Source organism: Delphinus delphis, chromosome 9 (genome assembly GCF_949987515.2).
Source record: "Delphinus delphis chromosome 9, mDelDel1.2, whole genome shotgun sequence".
NCBI lineage: Eukaryota > Metazoa > Chordata > Mammalia > Artiodactyla > Delphinidae > Delphinus > Delphinus delphis.
In genome coordinates this window covers 21,739,134-21,764,268 of record NC_082691.1, presented here as the reverse complement: position 1 = coordinate 21,764,268, position 25,135 = coordinate 21,739,134, and the positions used below count along the sequence as shown (strand labels likewise).

At 38.3% G+C, this 25,135-nt stretch overlaps 1 protein-coding gene across 5 annotated transcripts in view; it reads left to right on the top strand.

Annotated features, from left to right (window-relative positions):
* Nucleotides 1-17,015: 17,015 nt before the first annotated feature.
* FAM185A (family with sequence similarity 185 member A) overlaps nt 17,016-25,135 on the top strand; it is an 88,495-nt gene continuing 80,375 nt past the window's right edge. For 4 of the 5 annotated variants that reach the window (XM_060020304.1, XM_060020305.1, XM_060020301.1 and 1 more), the window contains exons 1-2: nt 17,016-17,715; nt 20,267-20,376. In XM_060020304.1, coding sequence (XP_059876287.1) covers nt 17,289-17,715; nt 20,267-20,376 — 537 coding nt within the window. In that variant the 5' untranslated portion in view covers nt 17,016-17,288. The remainder of the gene's footprint in view (nt 17,716-20,266; nt 20,377-25,135) is intronic. The other variant, XM_060020306.1, reaches the window with a different exon arrangement.

The following is a 25,135-nucleotide window of genomic DNA, read 5'->3' as shown; positions in this document are numbered from 1 at the left end:
TGAAAACACAATGACCCAAAACTTATGGGATACAGCAAAAGCAGTTCTAAGAGGGAAGGTTATAGCAATACAATCCTACCTCAAGAAACAAGAAACATCTCAAATAAATAACCTAACCTTACACCTAAAGCAATTAGAGAAGGAAGAACAAAAAACCCCCAAAGTTAGCAGAAGGAAAGAAATAAAGATCAGATCAAAGATAAATGAAAAAGAAATGAAGGAAACAAGAGCAAAGATGAATAAAACTAAAAGCTGGTTCTTTGAGAAGATAAACAAAATTGATAAACCATTAGCCAGACTCATCAAGAAAAAAAGGAAGAAGACTAAAATCAATAGAATTAGAAAAAAAAAAAGGAGAAGTAACAACTGACACTGCAGAAATACAAAGGATCATGAGAGATTACTACAAGCAACTATATGCCAATAAAATGGACAACATGGAGGAAATGGACAAATTCTTAGAAAAGCACAACCTTCCGAGACTGAACCAGGAAGATATAGAAAATATAAACAGACCAATCACAAGCATTGAAATTGAGACTGTGATTAAAAATCTTCCAACAAACAAAACCCAGGACCAGATGGCTTCACAGGCAAATTCTGTCAAACATTTAGAGAAGAGGTAACACGTATCATTCTCAAACTCCTCCAAAATATAGCAGAGGGAGGAACACTCCCAAACTCATTCTATGAGGCCACCATCACCCTGATACCAAAACCAGACAAAGGTGTCAAAAAGAAAGAAAACTACAGGCCAATATCACTGATGAACATAGATGCAAAAATCCTCCACAAAATACTAGCAAACAGAATCCAACAGCACATTAAAATGATCATACACCATGATCAAGTGGAGTTTATCCCAGGAATGCAAGGATTCTTCAATATACGCGAATCAATCAATGTGATAAACCATATTAACAAACTGAAGGAGAAAAACCATATGATCATCTCAATAGATGCAGAAAAAGGTTTTGACAAAGTTCAACACCCATTTATGATAGAAACCCTCCAGAAAGTAGACATAGAGGGAACTTACCTCAACATAATAAAGGCCATATATGACAAACCCACAGCCAACATCGTTCTCAGTGGAGAAAAACTGAAACTATTTCCTCTAATATCAAGAACAAGACAAGGTTGTCCACTCTCACCACTATTATTCAACATAGTTTTGGAAGTTTTAGCCACAGCAATCAGAGAAGAAAAAGAAATAAAAGGAATCCAAATTAGAAAAGAAGAAGTAAAGCTGTCACTGCTTGCAGATGACATGATACTATACATAGAGAATCCTAAAGATGCTACCAGAAAACTACTAGAGCTAATCAATGAATTTGGTAAAGTAGCAGGATACAAAGTTAATGCACAGAAATCTCTGGCATTCCTATACACTAATAATGAAAAATCTGAAAGAGAAATTAAGGAAACACTCCCATTTACCATTGCAACAAAAAGAATAAAATACCTAGGAATAAACCTACCTAAGGAGACAAAAGACCTCTATGCAGAAAACTATAAGACACTGATGAAAGAAATTAAAGATGATACAAACAGATGGAGAGATATACCGTGTTCTTGGATTGGAAGAATCAACATTGTGAAAATGATCATACTACCCAAAGCAATCTACAGATTCAATGCAATCCCTATCAAAATACCAATGGCATTTTTCACAGAACTAGAACAAAAAATTTCACAATTTGTATGGAAACACAAAAGACCCCGAATAGCCAAATCAACCTTGAGAAAGAAAAACGGAGCTGGAGGAATCAGGCTCCTGGACTTCAGAGTATAGTACAAAGCTACAGTAATCAAGACAGTATGGTACTGGCACAAAAACAGAAATATACATAAATGGAAAAGTAGAGAAAGCCCAGAGATAAACCCACGCACATATGGTCACCTGAATTTTGATAAAGGAGGCAAGAATATACAATGAAGAAAAGACAGCCTCTTCAATAAGTGGTACTGGGAAAACTGGACAGCTACATGAAAAGAATGAAATTAGAACACTCCCTAACACCATACACAAAAATAAACTCAAACTGGATTAAAGACCTAAATGTAAGGCCAGACACTATAAAACTCTTAGAGGAAAACACAGGTGGAACACTCTATGACATAAATCACAGCAAGATCCTTTTTGACCCACCTCCTAGAGAAATGGAAATAAAACCAAAAATAAACAAATAGGACCTAATGAAACTTAAAAGCTTTTGCACAGCAAAGGAAACCATAAACAAGACGAAAAGACAGCCCTCAGAATGAGAGAAAATATTTGCAAATGAAGCAACTGACAAAGGATTAATCTCCAAAATTTACAAGCAGCTCATGCAGCTCAATATCAGAAAAACAAACAACCCAATCCAAAAATGGGCAGAAGACCTAAATAGAGTAAGTCAGTCAGAAAGAGAAAAACAAATCCCGTTTGCTAACACGTATATATGGAAGCTTAAAAAGAAAAAAAAGGTTCTGAAGAACCTAGGGGCAGGACAGGAATAAAGACACAGATGTAGAGAATGGACTTGAGTACACAGGAACGGGGAAGGGTAAACTGGGACGAAGTGAGAGAGTGGCATGGACATATATACACTACCAAATGTAAAATAGATAGCTAGTGGGAAGCAGCCGCATAGCACAGGGAGATCAGGTCAGTGCTTTGTGACCACCTAGAGGGGTAGGATAGGGACAGTGGGAGGGAGACGTAAGAGGGAGTGGATATGGGGATATATGTGTATGTATAGCTGATCTACTTTGTTATAGAGCAGAAACTAGCACACCATTGTGAAGCAATTATACTCCAATAAAGATGTTAGAAAAAAAATGATACCAGAAAGCACACTCATATCATTACAACAGTTGTCTATCTTATCTAATTAGGCCATTGCCTTGCAAACCTCCTCTGTCATTTATACCTTTTCTCTTCCCCATAGTATAGTCAGGAGAAACTGTGAGTCTACATGGGTCTGTTTCCTTAGCAATGATCTTCATGAAAAATGGGGTATCACTGAGACAGGCTGGGACCTAGGCCCCTTTGCTGCAGTGCTGCAGTGCTTGCACCGGGACACACCTCTCCTGTAGCAACAGAATACAAAGAAACTGTATGTGACTAAAAATAACCACGTGCATGTGCAGTTGGGGCAAATTATGGACCCCAAAGATACAAAAAGACCAAAAAACCCAACTGCCACTTTTGAGGAGCCTGGAGCACAACCAGGGTGTTGGGAGCAAAAGCAGGGTACTGAGCATGCCCCCTGCACGTAACACCACCTAATGGGTGGGTAAAACAACTAAGCCACCCCTCTGGCCTGACCCCTGGACACACCCCTACCCTCACCCCATATAAGGGACAAGCTCGCCCTCCCCCACCCACACCCCGCGAGAGAGCAATCAAGGGAATCTGTTGTTTGTTCCCGCTCCCCGCTGCTGCAGCAGGGGCCCCAGTAAAGGCTTGCCTGAATTTCTTGTCTGGCCTCTAGTCAATTTCTCTAGACTGGGGAAGGCCAAGAACTCTGGTCGGTTTCATCAGTGCCTCCCATCTGCAACAGCCCCGGGTCTCTCCCTTCCTCCTCCTCCTCCTGTTATTTCATCTAAGACTGGGATTAGTGGCTTTAACTCAGTCTACCAGGATGAGAGCATGGCCTAATGGAATTGACTACTTGGAAGTTCCTCACTTTGGGCTTGAATCTCATTCCTCCCCTTCCTTTGTAAACTTTGGCAAGATATTTAGCCTCTAAGTGTCTCTTTCCTTGGCTGCAAGATGATTTAAGAGTTGTTGTGAAGATTAAATGGGACAACGCACGTGAAGTCTCAGCCCAGGCCCAGCATATAGTCCTCAATAAATGGTAGCTTCCTCCCGTCACTGCCTGGTTCCTCAGCTTTCATGTATAATATGCCTTAGATTATTTTTATAGGGAAAAAATAAACAGAGGTCAGCCTGGGCCTGGACCAAATTATTTCAGGAATCTATGATCTGAAAAAGGCAATTTGGGTCCTCTTGAGCATGATTTTGTCCCAGAGCTCTGCTTAGGATTTGGTGTGAGAGTCCTGGTAAACCTAATCTTCAAATCCCACTGTGACATGTTTAAATCTAGGATAAGAAAGACTATATAGAATATTGGGTACTGGAGAGGGAGAAAGGGGGCAACTAAAAATTTTAAAAGTCCTTAAAAGAATAGGTGTCAACTCTGAGTCAGGGAAGAGTCAGCTTTAGACAGTAAGTAAAGCAGGCAAAGTTCCCTCTCCCATATCTAGAAATTTCACAGGCTCCTCTTTTCATTGCGTGAGTATTTCCTGTTCTCAGGCTTCATCTGGCCCTAGGCAGATCTCTACTTTTGTTTTCCTTTCCCTGGGCAGCATCCCCTACTCAATTTCTTTCCTTTCTCTAAAGGCAAATTTTCTTACATTACTTATAGGATTAGAAGAATATTTAGCAAGACAATCTTCCTACTTTACATTGGAAGAGGAAATTAAAAATAAACCAAAAACACCCTCTTTCTGAGCTGGGGAACAAGGAGAGGTGGTGAGGAAACAAGTTGACATGGGCCCCTGAGGCACCCTGTCCACCCAGGATCAAGCTCAGGAAATGAAATAGTGCAGCTTGGACTTCAAGGACACCAGAGGGATAATGTACTTCCTTCTCCAAGTGGGACTTGGGGAAAGTGGCAAGTTTCCAGAGCCATCATCAACTCTGCCCTTTCATGTGATAAAGCAAAGAAAACTGTCTAGGCAGAGAGGGGCCCAAAAGAGTTCACAGAGTGGAGTGGGGTAGGTGTTGAGTGTGGCTGGGAGTGCTATACCCCAAGAGCCCTTAGTGTTATGATGAAAAGACACTCTTCAGAAAGTTTTGTGGACCATACAATTGAGCATCAGATGGGGTTGCAGAATTCTCAGAAGATGCCAGCATGAAGTCCCATGTCTGAGACCCAGGTGGATGCATATCTCAGGAGGAGTCAGCATGGTCAGACACCAACCACCCTGAAATATTATGCTACCTAATAACCCTGAACTTGGGTCTCATGCTCAGGAGGAGGAGAGGAAAGGAGAAATATGAATTGAGTAACTTTTTTAAAAATTCAGCTTTATTGAGGTATATAATTTATGTTCAACAAAACTCATAATTTTAAGTATACAATTTGATGAGTTTTTACAAATATTGACAGTTGTGAAATCACTGCCACAAACATTCCCGTCACTTTTAAAAAGTTCCTTTATGCCCCTTTACAGCCAGTGCCCGTTCTATCCCCATCCCCTCCATCCCAGGCACCTGGTAACAACCAGTATTTTTGCCTTTTCTAGAATTTCATATATATAGAATCATATATATTTCTGTCTTCTACCATTTAAGCATAAGGTTTCTGAGTTTCATCTACACTGCTATGGATATCAGTATTTCATTTCTTGTATTGCTGAATGCTACTCCATTGTACAAATACACCACGATTTATTTGCCATTCTCCAGGTGATAGACATTTGTTTCTCATTTTTGGCTATTATGAATAAAGTTGCTATGAACATTCAAGTACAAGTCTTCATGTGAACATATGTTTTCATTTCTCTTGGGTAAATACCTAGGAGTAGAATTACTGGGTCATATGGTAAGTTATGTTTAATTCTATAAGAAACTGTCAAATTGTTTTCCAAAGTGGCTGTACCATTTTATATACCCACCAGCAGTGTATGAGGGTTCCCACTGCTCCACACCCTTGTCAACACTTGGTATTGACAGTATTTTTAGTTTTAGCCATTTTGGTGGGTATGTAGTGGTATCTAATTTTAATTTTGTGGTTTTAATTTGCACTTCCATAATGACTTATTATGATGAGCATATTTTTATGGGCTTAGTTGCCATTTATATATCTTCTTAGTTTAAGTGTATATTCAATATTTTTCTCATTAAAAAAATCAGGTTTTGGGCTTCCCTGGTGGCACGGTGGTTGAGAGTCTGCCTGCCGATGCAGGGGACATGGGTTCGTGCCCCGGTCCGGGAATATCCCACATGCCGTGGAGCGGCTGGGCCCGTGAGCCATGGCCGCTGAGCCTGTGCATCTGGAGCCTATGCTCTGCAATGGGAGAGGCCACAACAGTGAGAGGCCCGCGTACAGCAAAAAAAAAAAAAAAAAAAAAAAAAAAATCAGGTTTTCTTCTTATCATTGTTGTAAGAGTTCGTTGTGTATTCTGGATACAAGTCCTTTATCAATACGTTTCATAAATATTTTCTCTCAATCTCTCCTGTCTCTTCATTCTGAAGAGAAAACTTCTGAATTTTGAGGAAATCCAACTTATTGGGTTTTTTCTTTTATGGTTCATGCTTTTTGTATCTTATTTAAGAAATCTTCGCCAAACTCAAGGTCACAAGATTTCCTCCTGTATTTTCTTCCAGAACTTTTATAGTTTTAGCTCTTCTATTTGCATCTTTTAACTATTTCAAATTTTTGTGTATGGTGTGAAGTAAAGGTTGATGTTCTTTTGAAGAGTGGATGGACAGGCATATGTATATTTAATGTTCCAGCACCATTTGTTGGGAAAAGCCTCCTCTTCCCATTGTCATATTATAGTTATAATAACACCTTTCTCAAAAATTAACTAACCATATATGTGTAGGTCTATTTCTATAGTCTCTATTCTGTCCCATTGATTTAAATGTCTACTCTTATAGCCATACAATATTATGTTGATTATTGTAGTTTTACAGTAAGTCTTAAAATGAAGTAGTATAAGTCTTCAAACTTAGTTCTATTTTCAAAATCGTTTTGGCTGTACTTGGTACTTTACATTTCCATAAACATTTTAGAAGTTACTTGTCAATTTCTATTTTTTGAAAAGGCTGCTAGAATTTTGACTGACCAATGAATCAATACATCAGTGTGGAGTGATATGCCATCTTGAGTCTTATTTTACTTGAATATGGTATTTCTCTCCACTTATCTAGATCTTCTTCAGTTTCTCTCAGCAATGTTTTACAGTTTTCAGAAAATAGGTCTTGCATGTATTTCATTAAATTTATCCCTAAGTATTTCACATTTTTTATGCTATTGTAAATGGTATTGTTTTTAAATATCAATTTCTAAATGCCATTTTTAGTCCTTAGAAATAGAATTGATTTTTGTTATTGACCTTGTATCTTGTAAACTTTTTAATTAATTCAGTTAGCTTTGTATAATATTCTTTAGAATTTTCTACTTAGATGATCATGTTGTCTGCACATAGAAAATTTTACTTCTTTCTGTCCAATGCAGATTCCTTTCAGTTTTTTATTGCCTTATTGTTCTGTATAGGACCTCTAGGACAATAAAGTGGTGAGAGTGAAAAACTTTGCCTTGTTTCAGATCTTAAAAGGAAAAAAGCATTCAGTATTTTATGGTTAAATATGGTATTAAGTGTAAGTTTTTCATAGATGCCTACATTAGGTGGAGGAAGTTCCTTCTCTTCCAAGTTTATGAAGGATTTTTAATCAGGAATGGGTATTGAATTTTGCTACATGTTTTCTTTTTAATCCATTAAGATGATCATATTTTCCAAAAAATGATGCTGGAACAACTGATCTTTAACATCCTTATGTAAAAGAATGCACCTCAACTCATAGCCTGCATGATTTACAAAACCTAACTTGAAATGAGGCATAGGCCTAAATGTAAAACCTAAAAGTAAAAAACTTCCAAAAGAAAATGTAGAAGAAAATCTTTGCAACCTAGGTTTGGAGAAAGTTTTGGGTTTTTTTGTTTTGTTTTGTTTTCAGATGGGACACAAAACCACAATCATAAAAGAAAAAAATAGATAAATTGGACTTTTTCAAATTTAAAAGATGTGCTCTTCAGGTGACAGTGTTGGGAAACTAAACAAGAGCCACAGGTGGGGAAAAAATGTGACCAAATAATGTATCTGACAAAAGACTGGTATCAACAATATATAAAGAAATCTCAAAACTCAATAATAAGAAATCAAACAGACGAACAAAAACTGGGCAAAAGATTTGAATGGATATTTCACCTAAGAAGATATACAAATGGCAAATAAGAATGTGAAAATGTGCTCGCTTCATTAGTAATTGGGGAAATACAAATCAAACTCATAATGAGAGAGAACTACATACCTATTAGAGTGGTTTTTAAAAAAAGTGACAATACCAAGTGTTGGTGAGGCTGTGGAGTAACTGGAACTCTCACATATTTCTAGTGGGAATGCAAAATTGTGTAGCTCCTTCGGAAAACAGTTTAAATATTACTTATGAAGTTAAATACATTTACCACATGACCCAGCCATCCCCCACTCATATGTAAATACACATTCAAGGGAAATGAAGAAATATATCCATTCAAAAACTATATACAAATGTTTATATTGGCTTTATGTAGTCACCAAAAACTAGAAACAACCAAAATATCAACTTTTGGATATATAAACAAATTGTGGTACATGCATGTAATGGAATAAAACTCTGAAACCAATTACTGATACATAAAACAACATGGATGAATCTCAAATATATTATACTAAGTCAAATGGCTATATACTATATGATTCCATTTACCATATAAGTTTCTGAAAAAGGCAAAAAGGATAGGGACAGATAATGGATCGGTGGTTGCCAGGGGTGAATGTTGGGGGACAAGGATTGACTACAAAGAGAGATGAGGGAACTTTTGGCAGTAATGGAAAAGTTCTATATCCTTATTGTCATAGTGGTTACATGACTCTATGTATTTGCCAGAATTCATAGAGCTGTATACCTAAAAAGGGTGAGTTTTACTGTGTGTAAATTATACCTCAATAAACTTGACTTTAAAACAAAGCAAAGCAAACAAAAAGAACTAAACCTACACAGAGTGCTGAAATGTAAACTATTAAAACAATGAAAAAAATTCCAAAAATCACCAAAGAGAAAAAGCAGACTCTCCACAAAGCAACTAAATTAGACAGATAGAAGACTTCTCATTAGTAAAAACTGTGCCTCTTCAAAGTACTGAGAGACAGTATATGTCAGCTAAATTATTACTTAAGAGAGCAGGTAAAAATAAAAAACATTTCAAAGTCTGAAGAAACTACTCAGAGACTCTCATTGAATATATACAATGAATATACTTCAGTAAAAAACTGAGGGGCTTCCCTGGTGGTGCAGTGGTTAAGAATCTGCCTGCCAATGCAGGGGACACAGGTTCGAGCCCTGGTCTGGGAAATCTCACATGCCGTGGAGCAAATGAGCCCATGCGCTACAACTACTGAGCCCGCATGCCACAACTACTGAAGCCCACGTGCCTGGAGCCCGTGCTCTGCTACAAGAGCAGCCACCGCAATAAGAAGCCCGCACACCACAACGAAGAGTAGCCCCCGCTCAATGCAACTAGAGAAAGCCTGCATGCAGCAACGAAGACCCAACGCAGCCAAAAATAAATAAATAAATAAATTTAAAACAAAACAAAACAAAACTGAATCTAGAAGGAAAGAGATGAGCAAATAAATTGGTAAATGTTGCTAAATTTAAATAAGCATTAAATATAAATAGCAACAACTATCATGTGGCTTCAAAAACAAGGTGGAACAAACATACACAAGACAATAAATGACATGGAAGATGGAAGGGAAAAGACATATGTTAAAGAATGCTATTCTTTGAGAGGAAGATGGAGATATTGATTAGCCATTTGCTAAGTCAAGTGAGTATGTGAAAAATTTTAGGATAATGATTAGAAGTAAAATAGCCTTTCAAATTACTACAGAGGGAAAAGGTGAACAAAGAAAAACATTTAAGCTAAGATATGAATGGAGAAAAAGAGGAACAACAGCAACAAAAAGGCCAAAAAAAGGCAAGGTTAATAGAAAACACAAAAGAAGATGGTAAGAATAATTACAAATGTAATAGTAATTATCAAAAAAAGTAAGTGGATTAAATTTACTTGTTGAGACAGATTGTTGAATTGGATTTAAAATATCTATCTGTATTCTGTTTATGAGACAACTCCCAAATATAATGTCACAAGTTTGAAATAAAAGGATGAAAATATTATTATTAGATAAAAATATACATCAAGATAGAAAGCAGTACTAGAGATAATGAGAATCATTATTTAATGACAATAAAATTTTATCAGGAAGCAATATTAATCCTGAACCTATACATAACTAACAGCATAGCCTCAAATTATATAAAATGTAAATGGAATTTCTACTCAAAGGGTATATTAATGCTACTACAGTGTAAATGGTTGCAACACTATTGCTACTTTGTAGAAATGGAATGAAGTGTTAGCACATACAAGAACTCTAGCCTAAAGTGAGCTTTTAAAGTTTTTCTATTATAAGTTAGCCTTCTGTTTGCAATAAATATTATCTTACACATGCACACACACACACACACACACACACACACAAATACATATTGCTTTAATGTACAAAGTACCCATATCCACCCCAACCATGAGAATCTTCTTCAGATATTTGTAAACTAGGCAATTTCTCAAGGTGTTTAAAGTGAGAGAAATTTGACTACATTAAATAACAAGCTTTTTCCTGTACATCATCTACATCAAAATAAATAACATGTAGATTTCAAATAGGACTGCCTACATATTCATTAACTACTTCTCAGTATTGTTAGTTAGTTGTTTAGATTATTGAGTTTACTAAGATTCATAAGAAGAACAGAGGTCATAATATATATTTATTTCAAAAGTTTATGATTAAGAAAGTTAGCAAAATCCTAGGGCTTCCCCCACTTAAACTGAATTCCAGAATCCTTTCTTTAGGTTACATTTTTTCTGAAAACTCTCTCATGCCCTCTGCTGTCCATTTATTGAAATTTTTTGTTGACGTATAGTTGATTTCCAATGTTGTGTTAATTACTGCTGTACAGCAAAGTGATTTAGTTCTATATACACTCTTTTTTTTAATGTATTCTTTTCCATTATGGTTTATCATAGGATACTGAATATAGTTCTCCGGGCGATACAATAGGACCTTGTTATTTATAAATTCTATACATAAAAGCTTACACCTGCTAACCCCAACTTCCCACTCCATCCATCTCCCAACCCTCTCCCCCTTGGCAGCCACCAAATTGTTCTCTGTGTGTGATTCTGTTTCATAGATAATTTCATTTGTGTCATATTTTAGATTCACATATAAGTGATATTTGTCTTTCTCCTTCTGACTTCACTTAGTATGATAATCTCTAGGTCCATCCATGTTGCTGAAAGTGCCATTATTTCACTCTTTTTTATTGCTGAGTAGTATTCCATTGTGTCTATGTACTACATCTTCTTTATTCATTCATCTGTCAATGGACATTTAGGGTTGTTTTCAGGTCCTGGCTATTGTGAATACTGCTGCTGTGAATATAGGGGTGCATGTATCTTTTTGAATTATAGTTTTGTCTGGATATATGTCCAGGAGTGGCATTGCTGGATCATATGGTAATTCTATTTTTAGTTTTCTGAGGAACCTCCATACTGTTTTCCACAGTGATTGCATCAACTTACATTCCCACCAACAGTGTAGGAGGGTTCCCTTTTCTCCACACCCTCTCCAGCATTTGTTATTTCTAGACTTTTCAATGATGGCCATTCTGATTGGTGTGAGGTGATACCTCATTGTAGTTTTTTTTTTTTTTTTTTTTTTTTTTGCGGTACGCGGGCCTGTCACTGTTGTGGCCTCTCCCGTTGCGGAGCACAGGCTCCAGACGCGAAGGCTCAGCTGCCCCGGCTCACGGGCCCAGCCGCTCCACGGCATATAGGATCTTCCCGTACCGGGGCACAAACCCGTGTCCCCTGCATCAGCAGGTGGACTCTCAACCACTGTGCCACCAGGGAAGCCCCTCATTGTAGTTTTGATTTGCATTTCTCTAATAATTATTGATGTTGAGCATCTTTTCATGTGCCTATTGGCCATCTGTATGTCTTCTTTGGAGAAATGTCTATTTAGGTCTTCTGCCCATTTTTGGATTGCATTGTTTGTTTTTCTGTTGTTGAGTTGTATGAGCTGTTTGTATATTTTGGAAAGTAAGCCCTTGTTGGTCACATCGTTTGCAAATATTTTCTCCCATTCTGTAGGTTGTCTTTTCGTTTTTGTGACAGTCTGTTGTGGCTGTCCACACATGGTTTTTGTGACTGATGTCACTCAGAGCATCTTGTAAATCCTAGGGCTTCCTGGAAGACAGTTGCCAATTTCATGCAAGTATCATCTGTCATTCGTAAGGTGTAGGAATTGTAGAGTTCATCGACTTATAAAACCTACCTGGCATTTTTTTTTTTTTTTTTTTTTTTGCGGTATGCGGGCCTCTCACTGTTGTGGCCTCTCCCGTTGCGGAGCACAGGCTCCGGACGCGCAGGCTCAGTGGCCATGGCTCATGGGCCCAGCCGCTCCGCGGCATGTGGGATCTTCCCGGACTGGGACACGAACCCGTGTCCTCTGCATCGGCAGGCGGACTCTCAACCACTGCGCCACCAGGGAAGCCCCTACCTGGCATTTTTTAATGCTGTAATGAAAGTACTTATAACAAGTTATCCTCGCCTAGGACTTTGAAGTTGCAAGTCAGTGGATCTTTAAGGACAAATCTTTAAGTTTCTTATTTTTGTAGCACAAGGCAAGTAAATTTCCCTTTTTTGGACTTGAGAGATATCCCTTTCTGAATAGATTCAGTCCACAGAACTTAACATGGCGACCATTTCCTATCATGGACAAGAGGTCTTGGATATTTATGACTTTGCAGCCTGAGAGCCTCAGGGGCTGATGATGGGTTTCTCCAAGAGGACTCTCTAAGCCACAGCAGTTGGCCCCTCTGAAGGGGATGGAAGACAAACAGAGGGGATCTCCTGAGCTCAGCCAGGAGCCAGGGGACTTCAGCCAAAGTTCAGGAAAGTCTGAAGAAGAGCCCTGGGGGGGAGGGGACTCCCAGCTGCAGGGGCCCCGCCCGCCCTGCCCCAACACTTGAAAAGACTCCATCCCTCAATGAGAGAATGTAACTCACTTTACAGAATGTATAATCCAGTGTTTAATAAATTTGTTCCATTAGGCTGTGTGAAATTGTTAATTCATCATCACAGGACAAGGTGTCAAGATTTAATCACTTGGCTAGTTTAGGCAACAGCTGCTTACATTGTGGCTTTAACTATCAGAATAGTCAATCATAAAATATCTCAGACAAAATTTCAATATGGAATTTTCATTGGTATATTAAATTGTACATTTATTGAATATTAATTATTAAATTAAGTAAAATATTCATTTAGAATATTTAGATGGTAAGAAAGACTGACTCACTATTTGATTCAGTCTTAGGAAACAATATATGCTAAGAAGTACATTTAAATTTTTTAAATTATAAATGTAATATATGTTCATTATTGAAGACACATAAAAAAATGAAATAATTCATCTTACTACTTGGAGATAAGCATTGTTATCAAGTTGTGTGTTTCTCTCTGCAATTGTTTCTATGGAATATATGTTAAAATTCCTATTATTATTATTATTATAGAATTGAGATCATACTATACATACAATTTGGTATTCTACTAATGTCACTTAACATTACTATGAGATAATAGATATATATATATATATATATATATATATATATATATATATATATATATATAGGTCTCTGCCCTTGGCTCCTAATAAAGGCTTCCTGAAACCCTTATAATTTCCTGGGTGATAGGAATGTCTTTTGTTCTAATGAAGCACCTTTGGGTAGACTCCTGGATGAGGGCTGGTCACCAGAAAAAACAAGACATGATTAGAAGCTTGGAATCTCCAGCCCTACCCCCCAGTCTCTTGAGAAGGAAGAAGGACTGAAAATATAGTTAATAATCGATCATGCCTATGTGATGAAGCTTCCATAAAATTCCCACTAGTATGGGGTCTGGAGAGCTTCCAGGCTGGTGAACACACCCACATCAGGAGGGGGGACACATCCCAGCTCCACGGGGACAGAAGCTCTGGTGGTCCAGACCCTCCCAGGCCTCACCCTCTGCATCTCTTCACCTGGCTGTTCATCTGCATCCTTTATCAAATCCTTTAGTAAAGTGGTAAATCTAAGTGTTTCCCTGAGTTCTGTGAGCCACGCTAGCAAATTAATAGAACCTGAGGAGGGGGTTGTCGGAATCTCCAGTTTGTAGCCAGAGGAGATAGAAGTTGTGGGTAACCTGAGGACCTACTACTTGTGACTGGCATCTGAAGTGGATGGGAGTGGTTTTGGGGAAATGAGCCCCTAACCTGTGGGATCTAACATTAGTGTCAGAAGTGAGTTAAATTGTCGCTTGTTGCAGGGGGAAAACCTCTACACATTTGATTACTAGAAGTGTCAGAAGTGAAGCTATGTGAGTGTGGTAGTTGTGTGAGAGTCAAGGAGACATACACAGAAGGAGAATTGTAGGTTTTTCCTTTACAATTATGTTATGGAAGATTTCCCATTTCATTGAATAGTTTTCAAAATACAATTTTAAGTTGCATAATATTCCATACGTATACCAATTTATGTAACACCCTCCTATTTTTGGACATTTAAGTTGCTTCAATTCTTTACTATCGTAAGTAATCCTGAAAAAAAATTCCACAAATGTAAGTTTTTGTGAACATCCTTAATTTTATGTTTACATTAAATTCCAAGAGGTACAGTTTCCAGGTCATGGATACACATATTTTTAAGGTGTTTTATGCATATTGCTAAACTGAACTCTGAAAGTTTTAATAACTTACACTCCTACCAGCTGGACATGTTCATGACCACAGGAATGGCTTTTAAAAAACTGAACGTGTAAAAGTATGCTACAAGTAAACTCTAAATATGCGGGAGAGTTATATATGACTCTCTATTCATTTCATAAATAACTTTTTTTTCTCCAAAGGTGTCAGGAAGATAGAAGGACATTTTGACAAAGTGGTAAGACGGCCAGACCTTCTAATTGTTTTTTAATCTTTCAAAACTTGTTTCTTCATCAGTAATGTGAGCAAAATAATACTTGCCCTGCCAAACAGAGTGTTTTGTGAGGATACTATGAGATGATACATGTAAACATGCTTTGAATACTATAATGTCATACAGGTGGAAGGTAGTACTTTTATTGCTCATTACTGATATGTGGACAGACTTGATACATGTCATCAGACTTTTAAAAGTATCAATAAATTTTTAATATCTTACGTTAACCTTAATATACATAATTTTCTCCATTTTAAAACTCAGATGATCCAAAAAGTAATTTTTTGTCAATTTTCTTTTGTTTATTTGAAAATAGTAAAACAATGATTTTGCCACATATGCAGTTATTGTTCAGTTGCCAATTCCACTAACTAGGTTTGCGTCAGAAAAGGAAAAATTACCATAGAAACAAAATTATCTATTAGGGTTTTCTATTTAATCCAAAAATATTTGGCATGGGTACAAAAAAATTTAAGTGCATTCTCAACTTGCTTAAACCAATGCCTTTTTCAAAGGTATTCCTGTGGGTTTTCATTAAAAAGACCGTTTGAAGATCAGTTTGAATAATTATGACCAAATGAAACACAAAGCCAAGGATAGAACTAGTATGCAGTGGGAACTTGGTGAACCTAAAAGCTTGCACCTATTGTGAGCCTTCATAAGGAGAAAGAATAAGGAGGGAGGAAGGACTGGGACAGAAAGGAGGAAAGGATAACTTAAGAAAAACACTGAATTTCTAACAAGGTAATGGCTTGCAAAGCACCCTATGACTTGGGCCCCTGAGGACTTTAGCTCAGTTCATTAGGACTTTAGCCCATCCCTCTATCACTATTACTCCCAGTAATTCTGGTTATTGCACTTGGCCAAGGGCTTCAATTTTTTATGGCATTCAGTTTCAGCACTTGCATTTTATTGGACGTCATTGTTTGCAGGGTGTCTTTGCTAAAGAACTTAGGGAATAATTTGTAGGAGGAGGAACTGGCACAGAAAGGGAGAGATAGCAGGAAAGGAGAAAATAAATCTTTTCTCATTTTTAAATTGCCCACAAAATAATAAAAGGTAAAACAGACCTTACGGAGTCATTTAGTACAATCCTTCTTCATCTTAAAGTGGAAGAAACAGGTGTAGGTGACACAGATAAACCAATGGCCGAGCCAGGAAAATAACCAATTCCATACTCTTCCCATGGCACTATGTCTCTCTCTCTCTCTCTCTCTCTATCTCTCTATCTTATTTTAGTCCTAAAACTGAGGATCATTTGTAGTCAAAGGGAACAGTGCTGCTGTCAACACAAATCGTGATCGCCCAGATTTTTCTTGGTAACTTAGAGTCTATGCTATAAAATAAAAATATAATAATTTAAATTGCAACTTGGCAGCCTGTGCAGCGTGTTCACATCCATTATCTCATTTGATCCCTACAAAAACCCTTTGAGGTAAGACAAGGAAAGTATTATTGACCTCATTTTAAGAGCGAGCGGTTAAAACCCAGAGACGTTCAATGACTGACGTAAGATTACTTAGTCAGGAAGGAGACAGGACTCTAACCCTATTCCTACATTTGATATCAAAGAGGGAGTTTCCTCAGAAAACACTAACTGGTCTTGATCCTCTTGCCTAGGGATTCTCTATCCCAGGGTACCCCGCACTAGTTTAATGAAGTTTGGAACTAACCACTCACTGAGGGTACTCCTATTTTGCATCTAGTTCTCACCTTTAAAAGCGCAATTTCCTACCACTTCCCTCGGTCCTGATCCTTATTTAGGCTCCTATTTTTCTCTGTGAGTTTGGGCTTCCTCGTCTCACTCCAAAGCTCCACCCTCTCCAAAGAAGTAGCGTCCTCGGTATCCAAGGAAACCACACAGCCTTGCCCATCTTTCGCCTTCCACGCTTTCCATTGGCCAGTTGGAATCTGGTGTGATTTTTTTTTTTTTTTTTTCCCCCCGTCCCTCCAATGGATAATTGGCTAGAGGGAAGGAGCGCTTGCCTTCCGAGTCCCGCGTAACACCTGCTCTTACTAGACTTAACAACCTTGGGCATTGCCTCTTGGGAAATGTAGTTTCTAAGCCGCCGAGCCCCTCGACGTCTGACTTCATTAGAACTACCTATCCCACCGGCCTTTGCGAAAGGGCGGGAGTAGGCGAGGAGTCACGGTCAGCGTGGATACTTAGAGCTTTGAAATTCCAATTTGCCCCCGAGGCGTGTGTAGCTGAGGTTTAAATTGCTGAACGAAGTGAGCAGTCTTGCTGTTGCTTCAGCACACCCTCTTAAGTGTCTCCCTTCTGACTTGCGCCGGCACAGCGGCCAAGTCGACTGGCCGTGGCGAGACTAGCCTGTGGCTGAGGTGATCTGAGGGAGCGTGAGAGCACGCCATGTTCGTCCCCTGCTCGGGATGGGGGCTGGGCTGCCTCCGGCTCTGTCTGCTCCGAGTGTGGGCCAGCGAGGTCGCGGGGCGCTGTGCGTGCGGGGCCTGTCAGGCCCGGCTGTACGGCTCAGGTGGGTCCCAGCCCGACGTCTCTCGGTCTGGTCCCGCGCGCCGGACTCTGAAGGAGTGGGTACTTCTGGTGAGCCCTTTCGGCCGGCTGCGGACGCGGCTCCCGTGCTCCCTAGCCGTGAGGCCCTTGGACCCTCTCACCTACCCGGATGGCGACCGCGTGCTGGTGGCGGTGAGCGGAGTGGAGGGTGGGGCCGTGGCCAGCTTGCAGGTGAGGTACGACGAGGCGCAGAAGGAGGTGGCCATCGTGTCTGACGTCATCGACCCCCAGGCGTCCGTGGAAGTGAACGCGCCCCTGAAGTTTGGCAAGTGAAGTTTAAACGGGCTTGGGTCCCAGGGCACATCCAGTGAATTTATAGAATTAGGCCGACGTGCGTTTTTAATTGGTCCCTTTGGATCTGACTTTGCAACCTAATTTACAATTTACGCCTTCGGAGGTTGTCTCTTTTTTTCTGTTGTGCTTTGGGTTTCTGGGCAGTAGTTAGGAATTAGGTTCTCAATTACAGCAATTTTATAAATTGAATGGAAACATGATTTGGAATAATCTAAGCCGAATAACATTTGTGGAGCCCCTTCTGTTCTCCTTTGGCACTTTGTTCCTATTTGTGTCACTGCACTTTGTCGGTAACAATGTGGTGTATTTTTCAGGGTTAAAGTATCTTGATAATCCACTCAGTGGCATGGCAGACCATCCGCGTTTCCCCTTGCTCACTGCCTGGCGTCTGTCCCCAAACAGCCTTGTCTATAGCATGTTCCATCGAACCTGGACCAGGTGTTTGGTTTCTGATAGACACCCGGCTTCTTACTGAAAACGTCACCACTCATTTTGGCCTAAGTAGATTTTCTCTGAGTAGCAGGCCATGAAGAAAAACACATAGTAAGATTGCCTGGGAAACTTCAACTGATAATGGCTGCCAGATATGTTTCCTAGGTATTTGGGTTCCATGTTATTTCTCACATGGAAACGACTGTGTACGCAGCACTTTTCTAGGAAAGTCTTCCATTGCTCTCCGACTTCCCGGGACTGAAGGAAGATACTAATGAAGATCGTAATAGCAACTAACACTTCTAAGATAATCTTTTCCAATCCTTACAGTCGCACTGTATTGTAGACACTTATTGTCACCATTTAAGATGAGGGAATTGAGATACAGCAAGTTTCATATACTAAGTACTTATTGTGGGTGAACAAGTAGAAGAAATCCGTGCCTTCATGAAATTTAATTTGTCGTGGGGTTAGATCAAGAAATATGCCTATTTTGTCTCAGATATAAAGTGGTGGAGCTGAGATTTGAACTGACTGGAGTCTGCTGAACCACTATGCCTTATTGCTTCTCAACTTTTTTTTAACTAGCCTAGGTGAATAAGAGACCCTGATCTCAAAATGTTAACAGTCTGGGGTGGGGAGGAAGATTTGCCAATGTATTATGCAGTACAAAATAGACTGAGTATTGAAATAGAGATAAGCAAAATTTTATGGCAGCACAGATAAAAATGGAACTACCCAAACCTTATTATTTGCTGATTCCTCTTTTTAGAGCCAGAATCTCATTTCCAATTTAGTGTTAATATGTGGATATTCCACAGGCCCTCAAATCAACATAATTCAATTTTACTCATACTTACTGGTGTTCCTCCAGTTCGTCTATAACTGTTTCAGTGAATGAGTGAGCGTAGCATTACTACCACTCAGTATGTAGCCTTAACTTCTCTACCCACCTACTGAGGGTAGAGTATATTTAGAAATTGTTTTCTTCTTCCCATGCCTATCATTACTGCTCGAGATCAAACCTTATGTTGTAACACTACTTAACTGGCTGAAAGTTTTGCAGTTACATTTGCATCCATGTAAGTATGGGGTGAAATTGTCTTTTTATGTATTTTATATTAATCCCAACCAAAATATTGCCTTTATAGAGACTGCCATATACTCAACTGTAGAAATTGATTTTTATGTCATGACTATTGGAATTGTAGTGCTAAGACCCCAGTAGTTTGTGTTTGGGGTAGCATTAATTCTCTGATCTGTTTTAAGGGAAATTATCAATATTTATTTGAACTAGGTATTAAATATCAGTGTTTTAAAGATTTTTTTATACAGAGACACCTAAGGTTACACCTTAAATTGAATTTAAAGTTAAACTTTAAAGCTAAGTATGGCTTATTTGCCAAATTTTCTTCGTATATATCACTGTTATTTATCCACAATTTTGAGGTTTTAATATTATTCAGTACTAGATTTTTCAAAGTTGTTCCCACTTTTTATTACTTCAGATACCTTGTGATATAGCTGCATGATAATATCTTCCTTTTTTTACATATGAAAGGTTAGCGGTAGGATTTGAAAACTGAACTCATGGTCATATATACTGATCCATGCCACTCCTGCAGTAGGCTTTTTAACTTGGGGAAAGTTTGGGAACAAATCTTTAAACTTTCATGAATATAGAAGAGAATAAGCTAACTGACTTATCCAGTTCACCATAATGACTTGTTAACTTGCTGCACTCTTACTCAAATCTGTGTTTGTGTATTTTCTCAGTGGCGAAGAGGCTTCTATGATCTTCTATAAGAACTGGAATCTTTGACCTGGTTTACTTATCTCCTATGTTACTTTCTCTCTTTAGATGATATCTGCCAACAGAAATAATTGCTTTTTAAAAACTGGTAGAAAAGGGCTTTACATTTGGTCCTGTTGCTGTGGTGGAGATCCCTTACCTTTAGAGAGAGGCTGCTGACAGCTGTGTTCTTTCCAGGATTCAGTAAACTGAGTAGCTGGATTTCTGCAGGACACTGAAATGCTTTGGAGCTCATTAACCGTAGTACTAACTTGGTTTTTCTTTTTTTCATTTCTAGATTTGAATATCAAGTCATCAGGGTCTGGCTGTGTAAAAGTCCAAAATATTGAGTGTGATAATTGCAAAATTGAAACTGAACAGGGGACCAGCATCTTACAGTCAGTTAAGGTATAAATATTTTTCTAATTTTGTTTCAACGTTATTTTTTAAAACACCTTAAACTATGAACTACGGTATCAAATTAAGGTTATTATTCGAGCATCATTTAGTGGAAATATTGAGTATCATTTATTCATCACTCAGAAATTCCTTGCAAAAAGTTCGTCAGTTCTGTTATGAAAGTATAGAGGTTGTAGCAACTTTGAAGGTTTTCATCATGTTCCTTTTAGATTTCATTTCAAAGTGTACAGTGATACTAATAATACATTCTTAGCATTCTCAGATCTTACTAAGTTTAAGAAATTTTAGTTTTAACGAATGATTTTCTTCCATTTATTAAGGAGTAAGGGAAAGTCATTAAGCATTATAAATTTGCTTAAAATATTAAATTAATCACATTTTTAATGTACCAGGTAGTTCATTACTTAAGGATTAAGTAGTTATTTGTGCTAGACAGCAAATGATTCGTCTCACTTTGTAACAACGCTTTTATATTTAATTTTCTTAAAATTAGATTGGTCTCAGCTCTGAATGATTTCAAATACATCTCTGATAAGTTCTAGCTTATTGTTACTACTGATACTACTTACACTTGCATATTCAAAACTCAATACTTTTTTTTTTTTTTTTTTTTTTTTTTTTGCGGTACGCGGGCCTCTCACTGTTGTGGCCTCTCCCGTTGCGGAGCACAGGCTCCGGATGCTCAGGCTCAGCGGCCATGGCTCACGGGCCCAGCCGCTCCGCGGAATGTGGGATCTTCCCGGACTGGGGCACGAACCCGCATCCCCTGCATCCGCAGGCAGACTCTCAACCACTGCGCCACCAGGGAAGACCCAAAACTCAATACTTTTGTGAACTTTGGTAACTTTGTTGAAGTCAGGCATCTTTGCTTCATAATTGCAAAGCATTTTCATTTTTAGTTGCATAAACAGTAATTAGTATGATTAATTGGATGCATTTAAAAATTTTTACATTATTTGTTTTGTCCCAGCCACTTTTATTTGCACACCTACCTTTGGCATGTCTTCACATGTGAACCATTTCAGTAAATTTAGTTGCACAGGGACTTCCCTGGTGGTCCAGTGGTTAGGACTCCATGCTCCCAATGCAAGGGGCCCGGGTTTGATCTCTGGTCAGGGAACTAGATCCTGCATGCCGCAACTGAAAGAGCCTGCATGCCGCAACGAAGATCCCATGTGCCACAACTAAGACCTGGCGCAGCCAAAAAAATAAGAAAAGTTTAGTTGCACAAATGTCAAAAGCGATTAAAGAATACTATTACATATCCTTTTGGAAAAATGAGATGGTTCCAGTTCTTATAAAAGATTGCACAATGAAGTTTTCATGTTGAGTGACTAAATGGATGAGAATACCATGGTTCCTTTTTGTCCTTATAAATATATTGGTCACTCATCAATGCTTGAATTTCAGAAATTCATCTAGAATATTGTTCTCTGGAGACTCAGAGTCTTAGATTTTCAATTTCACAGCCAAATTTAGAAGCTACTGTACTGCTGTCTGTCTCTTTGCAATCATCTTTTGATCCGTCTGATAATTCTGAAAGATCTATTTTGTCAGTTTTCTTTTTTCTGCCATTATGTGCATAAAATGAAAAATGATTTCTCAACTTTGGCACTGTTGACATTTTGGGCTGGAAAATTCTTTGTTGTCAGGGGCTGACCTATGCACTGTGGGATGGTTAGCAGTATTCCTGGCTTCTACCAACTAAGTGCCAAGAAACACACTCACTTAGGACAATGAAAAATATCTCCACACATTGCCAAATGTCCTCTGGGGGACAAAAATCACCTTTAGTTGAGAACCATCATTTGAAGCAAGTTCATCATTCTTCTGTTGTCTTATTCTTTTAGACATTTTCTAGCATAGTTGGGAATAATTGACAAATAATAATGAAATAACTGCTAGGATAATGAAATAGCAAAATGTTATGAGACATATGAAAAATAAGAATACTAAAATCCCATAATGTATTTTAGATTTACAAAGGAGTCCAGTGAACCATTATGGTAATTTTAAGATAGAATGAGTTTTATTCTATTTAAAAAATGAGTAAATTTTCTATTTATTCTTTGGGGGACCTCTAAGAAAGAATAAAAGTCATGAAATATCAGTCCTACAAATAGAATAGCTCAAAAAAGAAATTCAAGAATTGGAATTGGGTCCGCTGAATCTTAATGGTAGTTAGGAGAATTAAGAGGTAAGAGAATTATTCTTGAGATCTTAGGATTTAACTGACTTAAATTCAGAATGGGAACGCTTCGTGAAATATCTGGTTTAAGTTTTAAATATAGTACAATATCGTTATCTCTAATTAGTGATCGCCTATTAATGTAAGTTTCTCTTCCACTCATTTTAAGGATTTGAAATATATTTGATGTATGTTATAAGATGTTTATAGCAATAATAACAGCTACTGTTTACTGAGTCCTTATTATGTACCCAGAAATGTAGCTAAGTCTTCATTTAATCCTTGAATTATCTTCTTTTTATCAAGGAAGAAACTGTGAGCTACTAAGAGATTAAGGAACTCATTTAGGTTCCCACAGCTAATAAATTGAGCTAAAATTTGAACTTGGGTCTTTCTGCATTCCAAGCTCATGCTCTTTCCACCTTTCCTTATTGTCCAAGCAAAATGTCTGGCAGTACTAACTCACTGAATGCCACATATTTGCATTTTTAAAAATTGCAATAGTAATAGTTTATATTATACTAAATAGCTTCTGATTTATTTAAACATTTTAGCTACTTTGTTTTGCATATTGAGGCAGGAGATAGATGGGCCCCAGGGTAAGCAGCTGGAGTTCATTCCCTGTGGCCAGAAACTTCAAAATATAATAGCAGGACAATGGAGAGAGGAGACTGGGCCCTTCCCAGATAAGAGATAAAAGACCACATATTCCTTATTCTCAAAGTCAAGGATACCTTCCCGACTACACATGCCCAGAAAGGCTTCTTGGAGGTCCACAAGGGAGGGGGCGCCACCCCAGAGTAAGTGACGTCAACTATGCCTCGGCCTCTTTGCTAGAATCCATCTTGGCTGAGAGATGCATGCGCGCACACACGGGGAAGATCCTGAGATATACCAAATACGGACTCAGAACCAGGCAAAGCAAGATGATTGTCAAAGGAAACCTGGAAGAAATGTCCCATAAAAGTGATTCAAACTACCACAAGGTGGCAACTCTCTCTCTGAGCCCACCCATGTTTCTATCCACAAGAACTGTACTTTTTCCTCCTAAACACTTTACTTGCTTCACTACTTTCCGTCTCTGTGAAAATTCATTTCTACACAGCTGATAGTCTAGGGCCTTGTCACTGGCCACTGGTCCCCAGTGGTCTAGTGGCTAGGATTCAGAGCTCTCACTGCTGCTGCCTGACTTCAGTCTCTGGCAGGGAACTGAAATCTTGCTGCAGGCCGAGGCCACCCAAGATCCATATGTTTTTAAATTTTATAATCTACTTTATTTTTTGAAATTAGATGAGCTTTGAACTTAATGATAGCTATTAACATTTTTGTGCTTTAGACCTCTTTGAAAATATGATGATTATTTCCTTAGAAAAAATGCACACATATGAAATTTTGCTTACAATTTCGTAAGTTTCACAGACTGTCTAGAATGTCGTGTAAACTTGGTTAAGAACTCCTGATTTAAATAAAATAACAGTTGTTTGGGAGATACTTTTTTCTAAGGTTCATCAGTTACTTGTCTGCTTGATAAAGACTGTATTAAATACAGTTTGACTTCTGACTCATGTTTCTATGGGCATGAAGTCTACCATGCTGTAATATAGATAAACTTTTTAAGAATGATTCATTTTGCCCTTTTCACTGAATTTTTTAAACTTCATTCCTGGGCCATTTTACCCAAGGTTTTACTGTTTTTCCCCCTGAGTAAAGCAACCAGAAGGTTGTTTTGTATTTTTTTCCCCAGTTTTTAGATAACGTCTCTACTGTTGCTGGTTATGATATTGGTGGGTTTGCTTTTGCTATTTTTCTTCTTCTGGTATTTACCTATTCTTTTTCTCTTTATAGATGTGGTAGAACTGAAGACTTATGCAAATATTAAGCTGAAGTAAGCTACCCTAAAAAATAGACCAAACATCTAATGGCTCACACACAACTATAGTTTATTTTTCATTTGTGTCCAAGTGTGTGGGTGACTCATTTCTATTCAGGTATTGTAGGTTCCCTTCATCTTCTGGCTCTGCTATCTGTTAGAGCCTTATTGTAATATACATGCACCTGGTGGCAGGGGCAGAGCACAGGGAACGCACATTAGTTCTTCTAAAAGCACCAGCCTGGAAATTGCACATAACATTTCTATTTATATTCTGTTGGCAAGAACTGAGCAGCACCTAGGAGGTAAGGGAAGCTGGAAAACATTTTCTCTTCATGGGCCCAGCTATACTCTGTACTTCGGGAAAAAGTGGATTTTTGTGGACCTATCATAGTTTCTGCCACACTTGCCAAGTGTGAAATCAAGTGTTACATACACACACGTTTTTTTTAATCTAGCAGAGGAGGCTAACCGTAACTGCTATTTTCTTAGAGACATTTTCATTTAGTTCCAGTTTCTGGGCTGTGTTGTACTAGAAAGTTTAACAGTCAGTGGGTTGTTATCCTAAGTGTGAATATATACTTCTTTAGGTGACTCCAGCAATAAGAATGTAGGATTTGAAATCATACAGAGCTTGATTCTGTTAGTTTAGATTTTGTTGTTTTCTAATGTGTCACCTGATAAGGTTG